Source organism: Amphiura filiformis, chromosome 19 (assembly GCF_039555335.1).
Source record: "Amphiura filiformis chromosome 19, Afil_fr2py, whole genome shotgun sequence".
In the NCBI taxonomy this organism is placed as follows: Eukaryota; Metazoa; Echinodermata; class Ophiuroidea; order Amphilepidida; family Amphiuridae; genus Amphiura; species Amphiura filiformis.
Genome location: NC_092646.1, coordinates 13,041,157 through 13,061,600, shown reverse-complemented (window position 1 = coordinate 13,061,600; position 20,444 = coordinate 13,041,157). Strand labels below are relative to the sequence as shown.

At 37.6% G+C, this 20,444-nt stretch overlaps 3 protein-coding genes across 3 annotated transcripts in view; 2 read left to right on the top strand and 1 right to left on the bottom strand.

Moving 5' to 3' along the window:
- Nucleotides 1–5,280, bottom strand: LOC140140936 (monocarboxylate transporter 12-like). The gene is made up of 4 exons (XM_072162698.1): nt 4,997–5,280; nt 2,207–2,350; nt 1,141–1,989; nt 1–752 (listed from the first exon to the last, which is right to left on the bottom strand). The coding sequence occupies exons 1-4, from the start codon at nt 5,193–5,195 to the stop codon at nt 625–627; spliced, it is 1,320 nt and encodes a 439-aa protein (XP_072018799.1). The 5' UTR covers nt 5,196–5,280; the 3' UTR covers nt 1–624.
- A 4,735-nt stretch (nt 5,281–10,015) lies between these two features.
- On the top strand, nt 10,016–10,906 carry LOC140140387 (uncharacterized). Its single transcript, XM_072162147.1, has one exon. The coding sequence runs from the start codon at nt 10,016–10,018 to the stop codon at nt 10,904–10,906; it is 891 nt and encodes a 296-aa protein (XP_072018248.1).
- The window catches only part of LOC140140937 (uncharacterized), a 28,124-nt gene continuing 18,577 nt past the window's right edge, over nt 10,898–20,444 (top strand). The window contains exons 1-2 of the mRNA XM_072162699.1: nt 10,898–11,702; nt 17,727–17,956. Coding sequence (XP_072018800.1) covers nt 17,854–17,956 — 103 coding nt within the window. The 5' untranslated portion in view covers nt 10,898–11,702; nt 17,727–17,853. The remainder of the gene's footprint in view (nt 11,703–17,726; nt 17,957–20,444) is intronic.

Here is a 20,444-nt window from a genome sequence, read left to right as displayed (position 1 = left end):
CATTGCCCAAATAATTTTTTTTTTTGTTCAAAACATGCGTTTCGATATTGAATCAATTTTGAATAACCACTCTTATAATTGAAGACAAAGATAAAAATACTAGTTTGCGTCTGACGTCACTGTCAATCAAATTCTCTACGATCCTTGATTGGTTAATTAGCGCGTATGAGGAAGGTCGATTAATCTGGTGCTGATCGGAGAAAAGGAATAGAAGAGAATGGCGAAAAAATACGTACTTTTACAAGGCAAAAAGCAACTACGCATTGTTGACGTGGTGCCTTCGCGAAAGAAAGTTTCCTAGTATAAAGACCTAACTTTTGAGATGGTTTGTATGTTTGAAGGTGCAAAATTAACAATAAGGCGCCCGGTTTTACCGCCGTGTTCAGCAACTCATATCATCACGACACTTGTAAACAAACCGTGCTCGACTTTGATTGACAGATGACGTCAGACGCAAACTAGTCTTTTTATCTTTGTCTTCCGTTATAAAAAATCTTCAGAATAACACTCTTTCACAGTTAGAGAATCCCTTCAGAATAAAGACTTTCCAATTCGTTTTTACTTTACGTGTCTGTATGAAGGAGGAACTTGAGAACTTCATTAAGGGTATTTTGTACCCATTGTTCAGACGGCTTTTTTCTTTTTATGTAACCAATAAACGGTGGGTATAAATAATATTGTTGCAAAAGCCATCATTCCTCCACTCGCATAGAATAGCACACCATAGTCAGATGATATGTCGAACAACCACCCTGAAATATAATAAGGTATAGTAAAGAGTAATGTTTTATATTATTATTATTATTATTATTATTATTATTATTATTATTATTATTATTATTATTATTATTATTATTATACATCTGCTTTTCAAAAGTTATCTGTTTCTGAAGAGTGACGTCACCACTATGACGGCGAATACATGTATGATATGACGTCAATGCTTCCATGCACGCACATGTGACGAGTGTGTTCAAGGAACGGGAACAACATCGTTAACATTTTTCGGAAACAACATCGCTACGGAGGAATTCTAGATTAGTATAGGTACCGCTAATGTAGCTAATGTGTGTAGGGGCGTGTAATGTGGGGTGGTGGTAGTGTTGGGGTCTGTGGGGTGGTGTGTGTGTGTGTACATACCTCCAACAACAGCTCCGAATGCGTTCCCTCCTGCATACAGCAGCACCGTAAACCCAATTACAGGAGCAAGAAGATGTGAAGGAGCTACCTCTCTCGCAATCACATAAATCAATGGCGAGACTACCCCCACTGATATGCCATACACTACTGAAAATAGCCCTAATAAAGGCAACTTGTTCGTAAGAGGGGACAGTAACAACGATATAGCATCTAACGCTAAACTGATGAAACAAACTGTATGAGTTGATGCATATTTTAAGTCAATGAGAATGCCGTGAATAAAACGGCCGGCAAGGCTTCCTATACCGAACAGAGAAAGAAGAAGAGCGCCATCGCGTTTAGTATAACCATACTGGAGTACTCTTGGAGTTATATAAACTAGTGTACAGTACATGGTGGCGCCTATGGTAAAAGCTACAAATACTGTTATTGGATAATGTGGTGTGTGGCATAATTCAGGTATTCCTGTTGCTTTTGATACCGAACTACAGACTTGTATTGTTCTAGTTCTGCTCCTTAGCTGTTGGTTGTCAGTTTCATCAAGTTCCACGTGTTGTAATTCCAAGTCGTTGCTTGCTGCTGGTGTATCTTTGTTTTTGGTCATTGGTTTGACTTTAAGTGGTCGAAACAAACAGGAAGCTACAAATAGATGCATGTTTATTGCGCTTATGACAATCAGTGCCCCTCTCCAGCCGTATATCGATATAAGATAGGTAAATAATGGCGGCAATGCCATTGTTCCGGTACAAACACCAGCAGACGCCATGGCATTGGCTAGTGTGAATCTTTCTCGAAAATATATCCCTGTAGCCATGATGGCTGGTGCATAAATTAAGCCGCAACCCACTCCTGAAAGTGTGAAAATTAAGATATTAACTTTTTTCAGGCAGATATAACGTAAATGAGAATGTAGTGTCAACCTTTCTCTAAAATACATCCCGGTATTCATGGTATTAGACCATGATGGGCGGGTATGAATCCGCGACCCACTCCTGAAAGTGTGAAACTAAAAAAAAAAATTTAAGGCAGAAATAACGTAATTAATTAGCAGTTCGTTTTCACTCACCTAATAAAACTCCAAAGGATAGATACAAATGTGTTAAGTTGGTGGCAAATGCCGAGAGTAAAGCACCCAGTGATGCCAGTAAGCTACCAATGCAACAAACGGTTCGATGTCCGAATTTCTGAGATAACGCATTAGATATAGGACCTGCAAAATAATCATGACAATTGGAGACTCAGCTTAAGTTAAAAACAAAGCAAAATAATGAGCCCACTTCCTCCATGACTGCAGTCCTAACGTACATCATAGAGGTATTGTTATGTTCCATACACCTTGCGTGGTACGTGCGTTCATACGGCGTTCGTATGTGCGTGCATGCAGCTAGTCTTGTTTAAAAACTGGAACACTATGTCAAATTTATTCCCATGTATCTGACCTTATTTTGAAAGAGTGGTCGGCACTTAATTGTCCACGTTAATTTTTTTTTTTTTTTTTAGAATTTTTTAATTTTTTGTTAAAATTCTTGACAAATCTGTAATCCAACACAGATTTTCACGGACTATTCAACCACTCACAGATTTTTCACGGAAAATGTCCCCTAGTGTCTCTCATTTTTCTCTGTCATTTACGTTATCATTTACTTGGGGATCTATCTAATATTGTTTCCTTTGTTTAATTGCCTAGTATTAAACCATAGTTATACAAATATTTCCTGTATGAAGCCCTTATCAGTTTCTTTTACATGTTTTAAAGGCTTGGTAACCCTAACTTAAATGACTTCCCATAGTAGAGATAACATGTAAAATTAGATATGTGTCGTTAAAAGGTTTCTACAATGTTTACATAACTTTGCATGAATAAAAGTCGAGATTTAAGGTACTTCTCAATTTTGACTAAAAACACTATTGGAGCCGTTCACTGAGAATGGCCCATATAATAAATTATGCATTTGGAGATTATCTGAGAAGTAATTATGGTCGCGTGTTTAAAAAACACCCCGAGTGCATGTTTTTTGTATCAAATAGCTCCCTATGAAACTCATGAATCTAAGTTACCAGAGGCATAATTAACTGCGGATATTCAGTTGTTGAAAAAGATTCTTTGAAAAAGATTTTTTCTCGAAAAATATTTCCAAATAAAGATCGCATCGCCATATTTAGATCCTTGGTACAATATTAAGCTGGCCGGTTTTTGGTAAAAAACTGAGTATTAAGTTTGGGTCCTATTGGACCCATTGGAATGTTCTAAACGACCTCTGCGATAACTGAATTTATCATAATAGAAACATTTGTACACATTGGTTAGTCTATAAAAAGAAGATAAAAATAATTATGTTCAATTTAAACAGAAGCCAAAGGTCGGGGCGCTCAAGGGTACAAAAGATTTAACCAGTCAAGTTCAAGTTCAAGTTTAATTTGTATTGACATATTATTATTAGCATATTATTAGCATTATTAGCATAGGCCTAGGCCTACTATAGATATTAGAGGTTTGGGTGACTATATTGAAAAAATCATTTTAATTAACAAAAGTTGTAGCTTCGAAAATACTCCAAAATTGGCATTTTGCCGAATTTGATTAAAAATTCATAATTAAGGAAGTAAATGAGATATTTCCATTTTAAAAAATTTAAAAGCATTAGTCAATTTACATAGAGCAAAAAATTGGCTCAAATTTGATTGCAAAGGTGGTTTCTCGAAAAGGGGTAAATTTATTTAGTTGCAAAGGCCTTTAATAAGGCTGCGATCACATACTCATGTATATCGTATATGGCGAGTACCGTATACCGTATACAATACATTATACTTATTATGTGATCGCAGCCTAATGCATCCACAAAATGCAAAAGGCGCGGTATTCGCTGGAATAGTGTGATGTCATAATACAGCCTGTATGCCTACTTTGGTTCAATGACATGTTCCCAGTCATGCACAGTTCCTATTGACTTTGTGTTGATCAAAAGAAGTTTACATCCACCTAAACAGCATTATCTCGAAAACTAGAACATTTTAAGAGCTATACTTGTCCAGTTATAGTAATTAGTAAAATAAATCATAATATCATGCTTTCATGTCTTAAAAATGTGAAGTTTTGTCAGAAATTATCATATTCTTTTTACCAACTGGTTGGTTTCCAAAATTCCAATTGGTCATGCTGTGTGAACATGGTAAACAGGGGACTGTCCTTGAGAGGTGCTTGAACCAAAACACTTCAAATTGTATGCATGGCTGTCTTTATCCAAGGTAACGATGTAACGACTATTCCAGCGAATAAAATAAATAATAAGATAAATAGGAAGGCCTAAAAATTGTACCAAACCTATTCTTTTAGTTTTTATTCAGCAACACTTTATTCAAAACCAAAATGAATCAAATCGAACAATAAATAATTGCACAAAAACAGCTGTTTTTCTCAAAAAATGGATGTACTGGGAGTATAATAAGTTGAGTGTGTATACCATGCAGGCCCCGCATGGGAATTTTTGTTCAAAATCAGCACCCCCCCCCATGAAATCTTGCGTACAGGCCTGATACCATGTATTCTCACCAGACCTAATAAAACTGATAGGCTAATAACTTTAAAAGCTTTTAAATAGTCCTACTGATAACTAGCTGATAACGGTATAAACAATTCCACACAAAAAGTCCGGTCCCCACTTATCTACTAGATGAGTAAATAAGCAAGTTGATTTCCCAAAGTATTATAAATTACTAATGCAAATATATTCACAGATCTAGTATTATACACCACATAAGGCCTACTATGATAGCAGACACGTTGATTCACTAGCGACGCAACTATTATTTTCTGAATGCAATGTTTGAATCAGGGGAATCAGTATACTTGACTTACTGAAAAAACCAGTGAGCAATGGAACGAGACTAACAATCCAACTCGTAGTCGAAACAGAAGCGTCAAACTCCTCCAGCCATTCCACAAGGAACAACCCCATACACGTAGCTTCTCCCGAGGTCATTGCCTGAATAATATGCGATCCAACCACTACCATCCAACCCCAACCACCTTCAGGAGGCTTCGCTTGCACCGCCATTTCTAAAGTGTAGAAACACGACTTTGATTCTGTACATTAAACCCCGGTAGGTAAACACTCTATACTTGAACAAACATCTGACTGACCCCTCAGTGATCCGGCTAGACTGAAGACTAGAAGTTCGAATAAACGGTGTAACGGTACGTATTTATGTGCTTATGGGCGCACACCACTAAATAAACTCCCATTGAAATACGTGTAACGGTGTAAATATACATGAAAGTATTAAAGTTTGTTTTTCTACCCCATGTAAAAGCATTTTTCATATTTTGGTAGCACCAATGTCTTAAATAAAGATTGAAATTTAATTTAAAATGTTTTTTTTTGACACAAGCTGATACTAACTTTTAAGCTACGGGGACCTGAACAGCGCCACCCTTATTTTCAGCTTGCACGAATGCCTCCTTACCATGTCCGCACGCGGATTAGTTTCGGGAGCCAAACTTTTTGAGCAGATCAAGATGCACCATTTTGTGATATTCTGAACATTGATCAATTGCATATCTTTTAATTTAATTATAATAAACAACCATGGCTACTCATCTTGCTCCCAAGGGACACCCACTTGTTTTCACTACCGACCTATGTTTACCGTGACTTTGTGTTGAACAGAAGAAGTTTACATCCACCTAAATTGCATTATCTCAAAAACTACACAATTTTAAGAGCTAAGGCAGCACACCACCTTGATAGTCCCGGTAAACATAGGTCGGTAGTGCAAACAAGTGGGTGTCCCTTGGGAGCAAGATGAGTAGCCATGAATGTTTATTATAATTAAATTAAAAGATATGCAATTGGTTAATGTTCAGAATATCACAAAATGGTGCATCTTGATCTGGTCAAAAAATTTGGCTCCCAAAACTAATCCGCGTACGGACATGGTAAGGAGGCATTCGTGCAAGCTGAAAATAAGGGTGGCGCTGTTCAGGTCCACGTAGCTTAAAAGTTAGTCTCAACTTGTGTCAAAAAACCCATTTTAAATTAAATTTTAATCTTTATTTAAGACGTTGGTGCTACCAAAATATGAAAAATGGTTTTACATGGGGTAGAAAAACAAACTTACTTTCATGTATATTTACACGTATTTCAATGGGAGTTTATTTAGTGGTGTGCGCCACTAAAAACTCATGCAGTTATAGTAATTGGGAGCGATCGTTATTTATGACAGAGGGGGAATGGGAAAATTTAGGGTGAATACCCGGGAATACGAAATATTTTTGGGGTCTTTAGGGGGGAACCTGAAATTTTTAGTTGAACAGGAGGGGGATTGTTAAATTTTAAATGGAGAAAATTGGGAAAACAAGGGGGATAGATACGGCAGCCTCCCATTTCTATAGAACTAAAATACTGTTGCCTCACAAAACAATAAATAAAAAAGCAGAAAATATATTAAATACATCAATTAAATGTATTTATGTAGCATTGGAAATGGTTGCGACATTGTAACCAGTATTATAACAAAGACTCCAAAGGGAAATATAGTCCAGTTTTATAAGCAAAAAGGTTTTAATGCCCAACCTAAATACATAGACCACTCACAAAATAATAGCAAACATAACATTAAGACTTTTTTTCTCATTCCTAAAAACGATCGCCTCACAAAACAATATAAAACAAAAGAAATCAAATCACAAAATAATACAAAACATAACATATTGTTATTTTTATCTCTCCTGCAAGTGATCGCCTCACAAAACAATATAAAACAAAAGAAATCCAATCACAAAATAATACAAAACATAACATAGTGGGTTTTTTTTATCTCTCTTGCAAATGATCGCATCACAAAACAATATAAAACAAAAGAAATCCAATCAAAAAATAATAAAAAACATAACATAGTGGGTTTTTTTATCTCTCTTGCAAATGATCGCATCACAAAACAATATAAAACAAAAGAAAGCCAATCACAAAATAATACAAAACATAACATAGTGGGTTTTTTATCTCTTACAAATTATCGCATCACAAAACAATATAAAACAAAAGAAATCAAATAAAAACAAAAGAAATCAAATCACAAAATAATACAAAACATAACATAGTGGTTTTTTATCTCTCCTGCAAATAATCGCATCACAAAACAGTATAAAACAAAAGAAATCCAATTACAAAATAATAGAATACATAACATAGTGGTTTTTTATCTCTCCTGCAAATGATCGCATCACAAAACAATATAAAACAACAGAAATCCAATCACAAAATAATAAAAAACATAACATAGTGTATCTCTCCTGCAAATGATCGGATTTCTTTTCTTTTATATTGTTTTTTTTTTGTGAGGCGATCATTTGTGTGGTGGATCCTGAAAAAAAAATAAAACGGCGGAAAAAAAAATCGAAATTTACTCAATCCAGAATAAAGAGAAAAAACGGATGATTTTACTAATGCGCGCGGGCGGCTTTGAGACGACTTATTAAATCAAGTTGGCCTTAGCACTCTGAATATATAGATCATCGATTGATATTTGAATCTGTGGAAAGACTTTAAAATGAGTGAGTTTCGTAAAATTCTTATAATTTATTTCAAGAACAGTATGGTCAATTGTCAAAATTCAAAAAGTATATGATAGCTGATTTATTCCTTAATCACACCAAATATTTAGTTATGTTTAGTTAAAATACCCACACAATTAAGTTTCTGACGATACAGTTCTTTCAGGGACACCCTGTATAATGTACATTATTTGATAATATCTGAGAAAAATTCAACATTCATTTTAAAATTGCTACAAATATTACATTGTTGATTAATACCCATGTGTATTTTGTATTTTACAGGAAATAGTGCAACCAAAATTCGTTTATTTCTGGCTTCATTTACACACGGCGTGGATCTTTTCAGGGAAAATCACGCCGCTAATATCGGATTGAGGAGCTATCACTGTTTGATGTTCTGTATTTCAATCAAACTTTGCACAAAATGATATCTTTTAATGAAAATGCGATTGAAAGAAAACACAACTAAAATACAAATTAACTCAATGTTAATATTTACTCAATTTTTACACGGTTTATTTTTTAAAGCTTATATTGAGTATATGTTTAAGAGAGTACATATGCACATATAAAATGATTAATATGATCATTTTAGGACCAGATGTAGAATGTTAACTATGATCATTTTAATAGGGAAACTAGGTTGTAATTGTATATTATAGAGGTTATCCGTGTTCTATAAGCTGCATATCCTATCAGCGACTACTATACCTTGTTTAGGACTTTCAAAAGAAGTAGTACCTGTATGTGCAACCATGGCTATTTCAAAATAGCCCGCTCAAGTCATGCAGGTAACTCCGAGGTCGTGTATTGAATTGGTTTGGATGGGGAATACTACGGGAATCAGCGCCTTTTGTTAGATGTCAAACATGAGTGAAGTGGATAACCTCTATTGATAACAGCGTGTATACTGATATTGGACTCTGTCATGTTTGACATTTGCTTAAAAAGTTACCTTTTTCAGAGTCTGCATTGAGCAGCGACGTAGCTTGCGACACCATCACGGCGTCTTCATTCAGCGTAGTGATGTTTTGTTTACAATCCTCCGGTCACATGACCACCCGATGGGTGGTCAAGTGTCACCAATGTCAAACATGACAGAGTCCAATATCAGTATACACGCTGCTATTTTACGCCAACACGGACGCGATGTCCTCAAAATCCTCTGAAAAGCGGAAAATATCACCACCAAAATTGCAAGATGGACGAACCACCGTATTTTTAATATCAGATGCGCGAAGGTCGACATCACACCCCGCAGCATAAAACTGAAATCCGCCGTCACGGGAATCAAAGCTAATAAAGTAATCCATAAAGCTGAAAAACAACTTTTGGATATTAGAATCAGAAATTGCTCGTTCACGATCTCGAAATTACAAGACGAGCTGCAGAATTTGGAAACCAATTTGTTTACCGCCATAAGCGATCAAGAGAAACAGGAAGTGGAACAACATCTCTCGCGCATGCGTAGTCATGAATTTGACAAAGTGGAATGTAAACAACGTGAGAAATTCGGTAAATTGGTGACAGCCAAGCAAGAGTTTTTGCTCAAAAATCGAGCGGAAGAGAATGACATAGATAGGAATAGATGGGTCATCAATAAATCGGACAGGATACTGGGTGAAAATGAGAAATCTGTGCTTGAAAAAGGACTTAACTACGCCGTCACGCCGCGGGAAATTCCGATGAAAGAATACATCGTAAACACGGAAGTAGCATGTCGCCAACTCGCCCCAGCAACAGCTCAAAGCTTACGAGCGGATGTTGTTAAGTGTCTTCGCAAATCCAAAGTGCCGCCGTGTAACATCAAGAAAGGTGAGCAGAAAGCTCTGTTTGACTTGAAAAAGATGAAAATATCACGATCTTACCGGCCGACAAAGGTCGTGCCACTGTAGTCCTTAATCCCGGGGGGGCACTCAACACAAATGACCATACGGGTATGCTCCCCGGAAAGACCCCCTTTTGGGTTTCGCAGCTCCGAAAGACCCCTATATTTGACCAAAATAAAGCTCCGAAAGACCCTTGATTTTGATAATTTCAGCTCTAAAAGACCCAAAATTGCTCATTCCTCATATTTCTTGTTTTTCAGGCGATTTTCAACCAAAAAGCCAAGAAAGACCCTTGATTTTGACTTTTCGCAGCTCCAAAAGACCCCATTTTACTTGTTCACAGCCCGGTTCGCAGCTCCGAAAGACCCCCTTTTCCGGTACGCCGTCAGCTCCCAAAGACCCACCACCTCAAAATTCCGGGGGAGCATACCCACCAAAAATTATTGATGTGCCCCCCCGGGTCCTTAATACCAGTGTCTATGAAGATAAGATGGAGTCTTTGCTCAATGATCAAACCACATACCAAAAGCTAGCTAAAGACCCCACGCCAGCATACAAACGTGAGCTTATTGGTATAATACGCGAATGGCAACACAGTGATCCCATTCCTCAAGACATTAAACACAAAATCTACCCCACAACTGAGGAAGTCCCTAAAGTCTATGGCACTCCCAAAATTCACAAACCGGAAGCTCCTCTCCGACCCATAGTGTCTAGCATTGGCAGTCTGAGTTACAATGCAGCCAAAGTACTTGCCAATATCCTCAGTCCCTTAGAAGGTAAAACTGAACACCACATCCACAACAGTGGTGAGTTCGTGGAAAAAGTTCAGAACTTGGAAGTACCTCCAGGGCAGAAGTTGATATCATATGATGTCTCTGCCCTTTTCACGAGCATTCCCGTACCAGACGCGATTCAAGCTGTCAGGGACAAATTGGAGAAAGACGCTACGCTAAAGGATCGCACCCCCCTCAAAATTAACCATATCCTGGAACTCCTCACTTTTTGTCTCAATACCACCTATTTTGTTTACAAAGGACAATATTATAAGCAAACCCATGGTGCGGCGATGGGTTCCCCCGTCTCTCCCATTGTGGCCAACCTATACATGGAGAGTTTCGAGGTCAAGGCTCTTGGTACAGCCCCTCGCCCCCCGTCGAAATGGTTTCGCTATGTCGACGATACGTTCGTCCTCATCCACGAATATGACATAGATGGATTTACATCGCACATCAACAGCCTAGACAAGAACATTAAGTTCACAAACGAACCCGAACAGGAGGGTAAACTCCCGTTCTTGGACACGTGTATTCATGTTGAGGATGGCGGTAGCACCAAGGTCACCATATATCGCAAACCACACACACTGACCAATACCTGAATTTTGACTCGAACCACCATCTGGAGCACAAAAGGTCAGTGGTTAGAACGCTAATGGACAGAGTGGACAAATTAGTCACTACAGAGGAGGACAAACAACAGGAAACGAGCCATGTAAAATCTGCACTCACGGCAAACGGCTATAAGTCCTGGATGTTTAAAACCCCCAAACCAAAGAAAAAGAAAGATCGCAAAGAAACAACTGGACAGTATGAGAGAAAAATCAATGTCCCGCTGCCATACATCAAAGGACTTTCTGAGAAACTATCCTATATTTTCCGTGACCACGGGGTCAACGCTTACCACAAACCGGTCAATACCATCAGATCTTTCCTAGTACATCCGAAGGACAAAACCCCAAAACCCAACAAATGTGGTGTAATCTACAAAATCAGTTGCCCCGATTGTGAGAACACTTATGTTGGTGAGACAAGCAGATCTCTCGGCACCCGTTTCAAAGAACATACTAGAACCACTGCCCCCCGAACAGCAGTCGGTGATCACAAAGCTGATCATAAACATGATATTAGTATTGAAGATGTGGAAGTCATCGGCAGAGAAGACCATTTTTGGAACAGAAAGATCAGGGAAGCCATAGAGATCAAGACACAAAGACCCACGCTCAACAGGGACGCCGGATACGACCTGCCCGCCATCTACAATGATCTGCTGACACTTGACCACCCATCGGGTGGTCATGTGACCGGAGGATTGTAAACAAAACATCACTACGCTGAATGAAGACGCCGTGATGGTGTCGCAAGCTACGTCGCTGCTCAATGAAGACTCTGAAAAAGGTAACTCTATTGATAAATTTAACATCGGTTGAAGTGGTTCCCGTCAAGGATTTTATAAAATATTGTTTCAAACAAGACGTAAAAGTACAATATACACTGACTGCTTTATAGAAAATGTATACTTACATTTATAACGTGAAAAACCGGCATACCGGCAACTTCGGTTTGCATCTTTTAACTATAAAGACTTAACATTTGAGATGGTTTCTATGTTTGAAGGTGCAATTAATTAACAATAAGGCACCCGGTTTTACCGCCGCATTCAGCAACTCATATCATCACGACACTTGTAAACAAACCGTGTCGAGAGTTTTTTATCTCTGTCTTCTATTACTGTTTAAATATCAATATCCGGAGATATAGAATGAGTTATGACAGACTTTTTCTGACAAAAAGGCGGTAATACATGACATTATTAAGATAACTGATATAGGTGTCTGCCTGTCTCTAATCACCATCGATTTATGTGATTTTTTCGGACAGAAAAGTTAAGTATGCCGGACAGAACGCATAGGTTTTGTGCGTAAAATATAGTGAAACTCACTACTTTGTAAGGCCATTCCGATGTTAAATTTGAATAACATACCACATAATTGATGTAAAAAAAACAAACACCAAATTGCATACACAAAACATTAGGTGACGTCATTATCATTACAAATTCTGGCAATGGACATTCCCACTGATAATGTTACACACATTTCCACTATTCAAATCCTTTCGTGAATTAAGCAAGTACAACACCCTCTGTGGCTACAATTGTAAGAGCTAAAGATAACATTAAAGCTGATACAAAGAGAAAGAAGCCAATTTGTCGGTCTCCTAAATTCATTGCATTGCATTGCATTATATAACATGCAGCTGGTGCAATAACGGTTGACACCGATTAATCGATTGGGCTATTCCATTTGAAATCCATACAAAAGGCAGTTAAAAGCCACTTTTTATCTTGATTTGAATCTGTTTTATCATAATTATGCAGTTTTATCATATGCAGTTGTTAATGTTTTATTATATAAAGGATCCCAATGGAAATAAGCCCCTTTTAGGATCCTTGGTATTGTATGTTGTTTTATAAATATGTTGGGTGATGTATTTTAATGCATTTATTCTGTTCTGGTGTATTGTATAATGTTTTTGAATTACCAAATAAAATCTATCTATCTATTCTATCTATCTTATGGAGGACATGACTTAAATCTTCCACATTGTGAATTTCAAATGGGTTACCTGAATGGGTGACTCCATTTGAAATCTACACCCCCGTGTTACATATTAAGGTCATGTCTTAAGGGGTGTATGGATTTCAACTGGAATAGCCCATTTTGAAAGTTGCCCAAATAGTCCTGGGCCACTGTTAAAGGTTATATACCGCTAATAGACCTGGGCGATGCATATATATAAAGGTTATATACCACTAATAGACCTGGGCGATGCATATATACAACAAGGAACTATTGTGGCATCTGAAACGACTGCTTTAAAATCACTGAGTGAAATTGACCAAGTTTTATAGCCAAAAAGTACATTTTGGGTTGTGATACATCGAAATGGTTTTCTCTCATTGTATGACATTTTTGTTTTCTGCTATTCGTCAGAATGCGGACACACTACGACGAATACAGGCTGTCAGCGTGGCGCCATTTTGCGGCCATCTTGTGGGTAATCACCGTAAAATCAATAAAATTACATTCAACTGTAAAAGAAAATCACATAACCTAGAGAAGTAGAATATATTAAGTGCATCGATTCACCCACAAGGGGTGGCGAATGGCTGGCAACCTCTATCGGAGAATTCGGTGGTGTATTGTATTGTTCGTATACAATAATTACTACCGGAAGGCTTCAAGGAGTACCAACTTCCTTTGACAGTAACTTTTGTGGACTTCAAAAAAGCCTTTGACTCCATCAACAGGTCCGTCATGTTTTCAGTGCAGAGGCATTATGGAATACCAAAGGTTGTGGTAAATGCCATCCAGGTGCTCTACAAGTAACAACTGGAGTGCTTCAGGGTGATGTGTTGGTATCATTCCTGATCATTGTTACTTACCTACGTCAGTCAAGCAGGTATCCTGCTAGGATGCTGAATGACCTGGATTTTGCTGATGATATTGCCCTGTTGGAATCTTCCATAGCCCGGGCCCAGTCACATCTTACTGTAGTACCATCAACCATGTCACAGACTTCAAGTACTTGGGTTCCAAGATGGGCTCTAGTGCTGGAGACCTAAAAAGCCTGGGCAGCTTTCTGGAAACTGGAACGCCTTTGAGAAGCCCATCCCTGCCAATCGAAACAAAAATCAAGCTGTTTGAGACAACTTGTGTTACTGTTTTTCTGTACGGGTGCGAGTCATGGGCAGGGACCGGCGATTTGCGCGGAAATTTTTTTTTCCGCGCAATTCCGCGCAATTGGCTATTTTTTTTTTCCTATGGGCAGGATACATGATTTGCACTGAACGCAATTCCGCGCAATTTGCTACTTTTTTCCGCGGAAATCGCCTGTCCCTGGTCATGGGTAATCACCAAAGACATGGAAAACAAAATAAATGCCTTTGCAACATCTTGCTCATGTTAAACATCAAGCGTGTGGATCGGATTCCAAATGAAACCATCTACAATCTGACCAACACCACTCCATTGGTTTGCCCGAATCAAGATTCATCAACTCAAATTTCTTGGCCATAACGACGAGCCTGTGAAAGAATACGCCCTTTATATTCCACCACACGGGAAGAGGAAACTGGGACGGCACACTGTACGTAAAGTATGTCCAGCAACTCCTGGGAGACACTGAAGGGATGCTGCAGCCAAACAAAATTGTTTCGCTTGCCCAAGATCGCAATAGTTGGAGAAAGCTTTTGGTCGCCTGCTCTGCAGCCGACTAATGATGATGATGGTGGTATGAACTTGAAGTCATATGTTACGGTTCAGAAGTAGAATTGGTAATAGTTATCACGAGTAACTTGGTGGTATTCGATAAATAGAGGTCATAACAAAGAAGTTCGAATTCGTTGATTTTAAGATATCATTTTGTGGAGATTAATAGTGGCTGGTAGTGTAGAGTAGATGTTATAGTTGTAGGGGGGTATTTGTTTCTTAAGTGCTGCTCCTTGTGTACTTAATAAATAAATTTCTCCACTTGTGTATGGTAACAATAATGGGAGGGTGTATAATGGAAACGGCAAGATAGAGTTACGTAACGATTCTTGTGCATTTATCCCAACTCTAGTCAATATGCGCCATATTTCAGGATGGTGAGAGTTCATAGAACAATGTTGAAATGTTAGGTATTTATAATAGTATTCACGTGTGAGGCCAGAAACTCTTATAGTGAGGACTTGCCAATCAATAATGTAACGTTTACCAACAGAGGGCGTCAAAATAGAAAGCATTAAGTTATTGACAACCCGTTACCTTTTTTGGGGCGCCAGCTACGGCGGCGGCCCCATTATTAGGCTTGACTTTGCAAAAAGCTTCTAATTTCGGTCTTGCTAGATTTACTTCGTAACTGTTTTGCTTAAAAGTATGCCCAGCTTAGAAATAAAACCACGATATGCTTGGATTTTATTTTATTATTGTTTTCTAATATGCACGGGACAAAATGTTGTGCATATTCTTTGTTTAAAATACAAAATTAATGGACTTATAAAAACACCAAATAAACCGTGGCCTTTGTATGGTCAGGTATGGTTTAAACCAGTTTACCGCCTCTTAGAACCCGATAGACGGTGACATTTGACCATTCTAATTATGTATGTTTTTAACATGTTTGCACATGAACTAGTTGTTTACAGTGTGAAGAATCTACAACATGCTCATCTATCAGGGCACAGTTCTTTAACCCCAATACATGTGTGCATTCATTGAATGACCTTTGAAAATGTGAGTACAAAAACTCATACTCTGCAACTTAAGGTCAAATTTTGCACTATGATTGTTTAATTGAGGTTATTGATAATATGCCACTGGAATGAGGCCATTGTGGTCCATAGTGATTGCAGTAGCATCAGGGCCGTGACCTTTGCACACCTAATCCTTAAACCAAACAAAACAACCACTGACCAATCATGAAATCACTAATTGGTTTATGCGCTTGACTGCTAACTGATTGTTACCAAAGATATTAGAACACAGCTCAGTATCTTTGTGGTGACTATCTCTGATAAAAAACATTAATTAACAAATTTCAATTCTTGTCAGCAGAGAAAGGAATAAATGACTGTGTTTAAGGTCAGAAGTGTATTTGCAACCAGGGTTGCCAACCCCGCGATATGGTAGCCCAATTAGGCGGCTTTTGACTCGTGGTTCACCGTTGTTGGGCAGTTTAAAAGCAATAATGTACGATTTAGGCCTACGTCATTTTGTTAGTGTTTACCAAAAATGCTGAATGAAATAATATTTATTGTAATATGCCTAACTGCTGGGAAGGGTACTTAGCAAGGTAAAGTGAAAGAAACCCCAATGGCTATTTTGTCCGTTTAAAATAGAGTTCTATGGGCGATTTAAAGTCATAATTATGACGTAATTTTGTTATTTATTAATTATTTTTTAGCAGAATTAATAACATAAAAATGGGCTGTGCCCGTTTCATGAAGAATAACGATCGATCTTACCCTTGATATAACAGGCCTGTCAATTTCGTGGAATTGTTTGATATGAAAGGTGATTTTTTAGTATTAGTTTACGTATTTCCTAGCCTCTCTTAGCCACAGGGTTGGCTACAAAAGACACAGAGTATACCTTAGGATAAACTGACATGAGTGCGCCGACCCCAGGTTTTCAACATTTCAGGATTGTTTCTGGACGGAGGTCGGGTGAAAAACAAAATTACGTTTACATGACTTTGTCGAAATTCGTCGTGTGACAAGAATGAGTGTATATATATGACTAGGGGGGGGGGGGGAAGCTTACTTATGTGTGTCTTCTATACTATCCATCATATACCCTAGGCCCTGCATAACGACATTCAACAATATTCAATATCCAAAGCAATATCCTCACTACAATAGGCCCCCAAAACAGAACTCCCACCCACATAATCGCAAATTGACACGAAAGCTTCATTTCATGAAGCATTTCTCTCGTATTTGATCATCATATCCCGTCCAGCTCACATTGGGCGCCCCATTCCTTTTTTAAAGGAATTTTTATTATCCCATAATATCAATCATTCTTTGGGCCCTGCCCTCTATCGGGGGCTTATTTATAGTTTAAGCTTGATAGCTAATGTTTTGAGCGCTGTTTCGTTGTAGAGTGCCTGGTAGAGTGTTTAGTATATAGAAATCGATTACAGTGCTGGAGAGTTTCTAGTAGAAATCGATTACAATGCTGGAGAGTTTCTAGTAGAAATCGATTATAGTGCTGCAGAGCGTCTAATAGAAATCGATTACAGTGCTATAGTAGAAATCGATTGTAAAGTACCTAGCTTGTACTATCCTCACTAGAATGGACAAAATTCTGGCAACACATGGTAGTCGATTTTCATGATGATTTTTAGGTGCTAAAATGATATTTTTTGAAAAAGTGAAATACACTGCAGCGAGCACTTGATATAACATTTTTTTTTAAATATTTCAGTGCCAATTTGGCTCAAAATGACAGAATTTGGTTTTTGGCCGTTTCCATGGCAATGAGCCGATTTTAATTTTTTTTAGTCACACAATCAGTCAACATCCTGACATGCATCATTGCACAAAATATATCAGAAAAATCTATTTTGAGGTATAGAGCCACTTCTAAAAAATTATGTACAAGAGCTCTATTTTGAAAATAAATATTGTTTCAACCCAAATTGTTTCTATTAAGCTTCATTCAGGTAAGTCAAAATCAAAACACCTTCGCGTCCACTTTAATGATCTGCTCCTCTGCGATGAAATTATACAACATTATGCAAATGAATCTCAATGCACACCCATTGTATAAAAGCACCACCACCATGATATCATAGTATATCACGACGGTCAAAACGTTAAGAACTACTATACCACTTCACGGCAACTAGTTTTTCCTCTTTTACTTCACACAGGTAATTTTTATCTGCTGTTTTACACCCAGTTCGTTCTTGCCCTTTAAAGCAGTGGCTTTCTACAGAACTTGATCAATTGGAGAAAGTGCAGTGAACGAGTGAGACGTATAGTCTTCGTGATTACAAGATGGCGTCGCATTTAAAGGAATGGTTATTGCAAATCAGGTTTTCTATATTCGTGTTGGTTGTGGCCCTTCCAGGTGCAGTATACACTGACAAAATACGAGAGTGTAAGTATTAGTCATTTACGTCTCCTAATGATTAATTTCTTATCCTAATTATGTATGGGATATGGCTTTTCGTATCTTATGATAGTAATTACTATAAACAGAATTTATATAGCACCATATAGCATAAGTATAAGCAAAGCGCTTTACAATGATCCTAAGGGTAGACGTGCTATTGTTGGTCGAAGCAGCCACAAATCGATTTTCATTATCTAAATCAATATATTATTGAAAAATAACACTTTGATATTTTAAGTTCACTCTACAAATCATATACTTGAAAACTTGCTTGATTTATTGTTGTGAATGAGTTATGTACGTTTTACAAAAGTGTTGTTGTTTCAGTCCTCTTTACAACATAGCTCAAGAACCACAGCACCTACAAAAGTATATCTGTGATATTTAAATTTTTCTACACACTTGCTCTGAAATGATCAATGCAATGTTTCACTACCATTCACAAGATGCTGTAAACTACCAAATCGCAACAGTACAACATCTTAAAAGTACAACTTACTCTACATCTAAGGCTTTAATAAAATACCCCCCCCCCGAAAACAACAACAACTACAAGTAAACAAATACAACTTGGTTTGGATTAGATTTAAGTGGCCAGAGGTATGACATTTTACAGGTATTGGTTCCCAGAGAGTTGGCACAGATTTGCAGAAGGCATTATTCCCATGTTGTATGAGTTCTATTACACTCAAGACTGACATCAGCATGTTACTGCATGAACGGTGTAACATTGAAAATACCATCAGAAAATGTGTGATTTTTAGGAGATGTTGTTTCTATAGAAGTGTTGTTTCATGTCTGAGTATTATCCAAGCTGTACGTATTCTTTACTTCTGAACCTAGAGTAGATGAGTGCATTTTTTAAGTACAGTCAACACAACAGTACCGGGATGATCCCCTGCTCTTTTCGAAAAGCCTGTGACGTTCTTTAACGTACACATTACATTAATACATGTACAAGAGACCGGCGGCTTACAGTGACCTCCGAAGCACTAAGTAGATTGAAGTGCCTTGCTCAAGGACATGAAGAGCCAGCCGGGCTCAAGCGGACCTACTCAGTATTTAGTAGGACCCTGGGATTCACAATCCAACGCCTTAACCGCTCGGCCACACGGGTCGGCCACGCTCCTCTCTAGAAAGGATCATTTGAAAGTCCACTTAGACCCATAGTCAAATACCATGAAATTAGGAATTCCAAAATTTCATTTTTTAATGGGAATGTCATCTTTAAGGGGTTGTTTTGAATGACAGGTGAGTCAGGGGTCAAAAACAAAATTGATACCTTTTTGACCTCAGCACATGTGTATGTATGATGTGCCATACAAAAATTAACAAAACAATACCTTAAAGTATCATTTTTAATGTTTTTGCGATAAACAGTATCTTTTACCATGTTTACAAGCTACAACTATTTGTACCGTGGGCGTGTTTGTTGCCAGGTCATTAACAGACGGTCAGACCTTGAATAATAAATTTTGTGGCTTTACATAATGCATTGCTTAAAGCAATTATAGTAGCCTTGGCCCAAGGCTTTGGTTCTATAAGTCACATGTGGGAGAGCATACAATATAGGCCTATTCAATAATTGCTTTATATGCCCCCCCCCCCTTGTGTTGTCTCATATCCCTGGTCAAATCCAGCTTGCAAAAATATAAATGTGCTGATATTAACTCATGGTGGTTTCTTTAATGTTTACATGTAAATGGCTAGCATTGCACCTGGCACCATTTTCCATACTGTTAGATTACATACATGTAGGACCAAAAATTGTGTACTCACAAGAAACTGAACAAATCATAGATCCAAACTCAATATCCTACAATTGGTCTTAGATTACATGCATGTAGAGTGTGGCACCAAAATAGTATCCTCGTAAATTATACCTTTTATGTCCTGTTTGGAAGATTTTGAAGTTAATAATTTTGGTATATAGGCCTACATGAATTTAATTTTGAATTTTTGATGATTCATTAATACTACTTCATAAAGTACCATGTTAACTGTAAAGTAGTGCCTATGTTATAAATACAAAATAATAGGCCTATGATATCTTGATAATGATAATGATAATATGTCGCACACCTCTTATAACTTAGTAATTTAGGCTTAGGCATAATCATGAATATTCTCTGCAAATTAATTTTACTGTTCTAACCATGTCAAAAGACTTGGTCAAGTCTAAAGCAACAGAGGGTATACAATATAATGTCACTCATGTCAACCTCATCATCAATATAAAATATTGACATCGTATAAGGTACCACGGGCAATTCGAATGATAATACAGATAAAAACAGGTGATGGGTATGAATGGTAGTTAGTGGTTTTGGAATCGAACTACACACCTTTGCCTCTATCACCTTAAAAGCTGTACCATGTCTCATCCCTGAATAAACCAACCGAGCTTAACCGTAAAGGTATAACAATTGATATTGTTAAGCTTTATAGAAATCAGTTCCAATGTTTAAATTGG